Raw genomic sequence first — 4,274 nt, 5'->3', positions numbered from 1 at the left:
AACCACCACCAAATCTTCAGTCGGTTCAGCAGGTGAAAGAGAATTGGTATCGCTGCTGCCTTAGAACTTTCTAATAAGGTGGCTGTGATACATTCTTTTTTCCTTTGTCTTCTTGGTCTAGGTTTCTGGAAATCGTCATCACCTATCTCAGACAAGACCTGGAAAGGATTCAGGATAGAAATGGGTTTGACCACAGGTGTCTTCAAGGCACTTTCCGAAACTGTCACAACAGAATCTTCTGTCGGTCTTATGCGACGGTTTCTACGTTTTCTGCCTTGGACTTGCCATCCAGCGTCAAAGGCATCAAGTTCAGGAGTAGCAGACAACTCAACTGGAGTCTCAACCTTCTTTAAGTTTAAAACTGGAGTCTGAGCTGAGTCATTGGCAGAGTCTTGATTAGAGGCTTGGACAGAGTTTTGAGCAATATCCAATTTATTATTCGCAACTGTTTCCTCAATCTGGACTTTGCGAGAGCCCATTTTGAAGTCCACAGAATTGGAGGCACTGGAAAGAGTGTTTCTGTCAGAAGGAGTGCACTCAGAGGTACGAATGGCTGGAACTTTCTCGTACTGTCTTCTCGAGCAGGGCTTCTGATAGTCATCCTCACCAATATTGACCAAGACCAGGAAAGGATTATTGGAAAGCATGGATTTAGGGGCAGAGGTTTTTGGCTTAAGAGGAAGCATCTTCTCACAAGTAGCCATTTGACTCAGGATTCCCATATCTTTCTTTTTCCCGTTCCTTTCACGAGAGTTTCTACGCTTTCTGCCTTGGACTTGCCACCCAGATTCATCTGGGTTGGCAATAGGCAGCAGAGCAATGTTTACAGCTTTATCCATCAATCTCCCATTGTCATGGAAGTCGAGTCCACTTTGACAGTTTTGATCTTCAACTTTGCGTTTTTGGTCAGTCTCCACAACTTCGGATTCCTGAGGAAAACCAGCAGAGGCAAGTTTGGAGTCTGAAACAAGAGAAGCTGCAGAAGAAGCATCAGTGTCGCCATCGGACAAACCAGAGAAGCTATCGTCGCTAGCTGGAGAAATGGTGAATAAGCTGTTGATGTTTGTGATTGATAAGCCAGTGGTTGCTGAAACAGCAGAGGCAGAGGGAGCAGCAGCAGCAGAAGGAGCAGCAAAAGCAGAAGAAGCAGAAGGAGAAGCCTGTTCAACAGAAACGTAGCTAGAGCCCAGATTTCCAGTCTCCTCTGTTTCAGCTCCAGTAGTTGCAACTTCGTTGGGGCATGGGTAGAGTTGATCAACACAGAGCGTTGTAGAGTTCATGGCGATAAACTCAGGCTGAGCTGGAAGCGTCAGAAGGAACACGAAAAGAAAATAACCGATGAGGCAGAGCCCGGTGATTTCCGAAACGCATTGGATGATCTGGAAGCAAAAAATCACTTGTGCAATCATGTTGAAGCGTATGTTCGTGAAAGATGGAGAGGTATAAGAGTGTTTGGAGACAAAGAAGCGAACCCTCGTTTATATGGGAGAAATCATTTTTGCAGTCGGCGGCCTAACAAAGTATGGCTGCGAAATCAGGCTGTCGATTCGCGGATCGACATCTATGTCTGTCGTTGTGTAGCATAACACGGAGATATAGCACATAGACTGAATTGCTTACGAAAATAGCGAGTGAATCGATTAAACACAAGCATACTTCCAAGGAAAGGTAAACTGCTTTTTCGAAGCGAGATCAAGGAGTCAAACTTTTTGAGGTCCGGAACAGCCACCAGTTTGACAGCATGCAAGAAACACAGATTGTCTATTGAAACCTGAGTCCACCACGTATTCGAACAAAAGAAAGTTCTTTTTTTGAAGAAACATCATATTATAGGGTATCACTGGGAAAATTTAAACCCCCACCACTAACGAAAAATTATAAAGATAAACCTATCATAGATCGCAACATTGGCTCAGGTGAAAGGCGCGAGGATGTTGTGCCCAAACCAATGTCAACCACTGGAATGCAATTCACTCAATGTCATCGTCCCATAAAATATGTTTTTCTGAGGGCCCGTGACCATAGTTCATTCGACAAGGTGGCAGGACGTACATTTGTCTTTGCCTTCAGATTCCTAAGCAAATAAACCCTGCGAATTCAACAAACCCCAAAGGTTTCTAAGATGGTCAAAGGAAGTATTTAAGGGAGATAGCATCTACCTTAAGGTTTTGCAACCAAAGTGTACAATCTCACGCTCATTGCAGAGGTGGGTGAGCTTCTGATCGCTATAACAGATAAACATCGCGAACAAATCTTCTGAAATATTAAAACTTATAACCGTCTCTATTGAAATCCAAAGATATGTAGGCTTTGAGCATAGAGTGCGACAACTTTCAGAATTACATCTTTTGTTTGATGCACGGCATCATCTCTTCTTTGTTAATGAGATGACCGATGCTGTCAACTTTTTCTAACAAGTTGTCAACTTCGTGAATTCAGCTGTACAACAACTCATTTTTTTGGCAGGTTCATCTGATTAAAGGAGCAAAACTTTATAACTAGTATATAAAAAACCTTTAAGCAGCTCCCCGCTACGTGACAAAATTCTAATTTTTTTTCTAAACTCGGCCCGTCCTCTTCCTTTAATCACGACTTTATTGGGGACAAAAAACAATTTGAAGTATAAGGTGATTCAATTTCTCAAGTTAAAAAGATTTACAAAAACAAAATAAGGTTACTTTTAAACTTCTTAATGTATCTTCGATGTAATATATCGGTTGCGGCCATACCATGCAGGAAGCACTGTTTCCCGTCCGATCAACGTTAGTTAAGCTGCATAGGGCCACACTGAGTAGTGTAGTGGGAGACCATATGCGAAATTGTGGTGCTGCAATCTTTTTTGGAGGTGATATCCGCGTAACATACAAATGGCGGGTATACAAAGTGAAAACCTTTCATGGCGAGCTTTCCAAATAAGAGAAATATGGGCAGTTGGTTCAGTATCTTTTTCGGTGTATTATCTTTCATTAGTGGTGCTTGAAAGAAGGCGTCAAATATACTTCTTAATCCATGGAATGAAATTAGCTCAAGAGTATGTATAAACAAGGTTCCTAAAGTACTTTCACAAAACTTCATTTGGGTAGAAAATCTTCAGTGAAGCAGAGAAATTGTCGATGCAAGCTGTTGTTCTTCAGTAGTCTTTTTGCCTAGGGTTTCTCAAATCAAGTCTCTGAATGTGTACCGATACAATGTTTAAACAAAATACTATATTTGTTATATTCGCTCTCTGCACTTAATACTTGAATTTGCCGGGGTGCCTAGGTATTTTCAGATCGAGAAACTGGATTCAGTACCAACAGTTAAATCATTTGACAGTGGGCCGATTGAGTTTGAAAACGCTTTAATGAAGCGTTTGTCCTATGATAAAGTAATTCATCAGTATGACATAACGAAGATAGCGGGTATAATTGAATTTACAAGTGTGCTGAATGTGAAATTTTGTAGTTCAGAACAAGTTGAGTTTGTCAGAGGTGCTTCGAATTATTGTATCCGTTGAAAACATGTTGAAGCAGGCTTCCAGGAGGAAATACAGTTCATCCGAAACCTCAAATGGGCACCGACGGCGAGAACTCTGCTTCACTTATTATGCTCTTCCAAGTCCACAATATGAGAGATTCCGTAATTAAGTACCAATTTCAATTTGGTAAAAGTGTTCTCTGCATTTTCATGTGCTGTTTCCCTGAGCTACGAAGTTTTACTTGAACTCAAAGGATCTATGCTTCTCATCAATAAATTTGCCCCGTAGCTCAATTTGAAGACGGAATCTCATGCACAGGAAGAATATCATTACAACCTACAAGAAAAACATTCGCCACGATTATATTGATGATTTTGTTGCGAGAAGGCGTTTTATTCAATAGAGTTTTTCTGCAGTTTGATGCATGGTGCAACACTTGCAACCTTTATGAATATAAGAGAAGCTGTGTATAGCTTGTGATCCAGCACCAAGACTTGCCTGTGAAATGTAAATGTAGAGTTATATTTATTGCTATATATCTTTTGAATGAAGAAAACATCGAAGAGGCAAAGACCCCACAGATGTATGTTTGATTTTTTTTTTGATCTTTTTCTGATTTTTTGATTTTTTTTTATTTTTTTTTTTATTTTTGGTTTCGAAAGAGATAGAAAGTACGGCCTGTTTCAACCGTTAATCATCAGTCTACGAGCGACGCGGCTATCAGTAGCACGGGGGTGTCCATTGATCCAGTGACCAGCAATTGTCTCAGCTTTTGAGACATAAGTATCTTCTTGGTGTAGCTTGTTGAAAATCTTCT

The 4,274-nt window shown here is 40.8% G+C and overlaps 1 protein-coding gene across 1 annotated transcript, besides 1 other annotated feature; it reads right to left on the bottom strand.

The window, feature by feature from the left end:
* Nucleotides 1–2,645: 2,645 nt before the first annotated feature.
* Nucleotides 2,646–2,840: a sequence feature (Protein overlapping with rRNA (METBIDRAFT_38019, OBA22973.1) was converted to a misc_feature.).
* METBIDRAFT_29526 (uncharacterized protein) lies at nucleotides 2,837–3,424 on the bottom strand (the record flags this gene model as incomplete). The annotated part of the gene is made up of 1 exon (XM_018855426.1): nucleotides 2,837–3,424. A coding segment is annotated over exon 1 (239 nt), but the record flags the coding sequence as incomplete, so codon positions are not given.
* Nucleotides 3,425–4,274: the final 850 nt, after the last annotated feature.

Source organism: Metschnikowia bicuspidata, assembly GCF_001664035.1.
Source record: "Metschnikowia bicuspidata var. bicuspidata NRRL YB-4993 chromosome Unknown METBIscaffold_1, whole genome shotgun sequence".
Classification (NCBI taxonomy): Eukaryota; Fungi; Ascomycota; class Pichiomycetes; order Serinales; family Metschnikowiaceae; genus Metschnikowia; species Metschnikowia bicuspidata.
The sequence above is the reverse complement of the archived record's forward strand: the minus strand, read 5'-3'. Positions and strand labels throughout refer to the sequence as shown.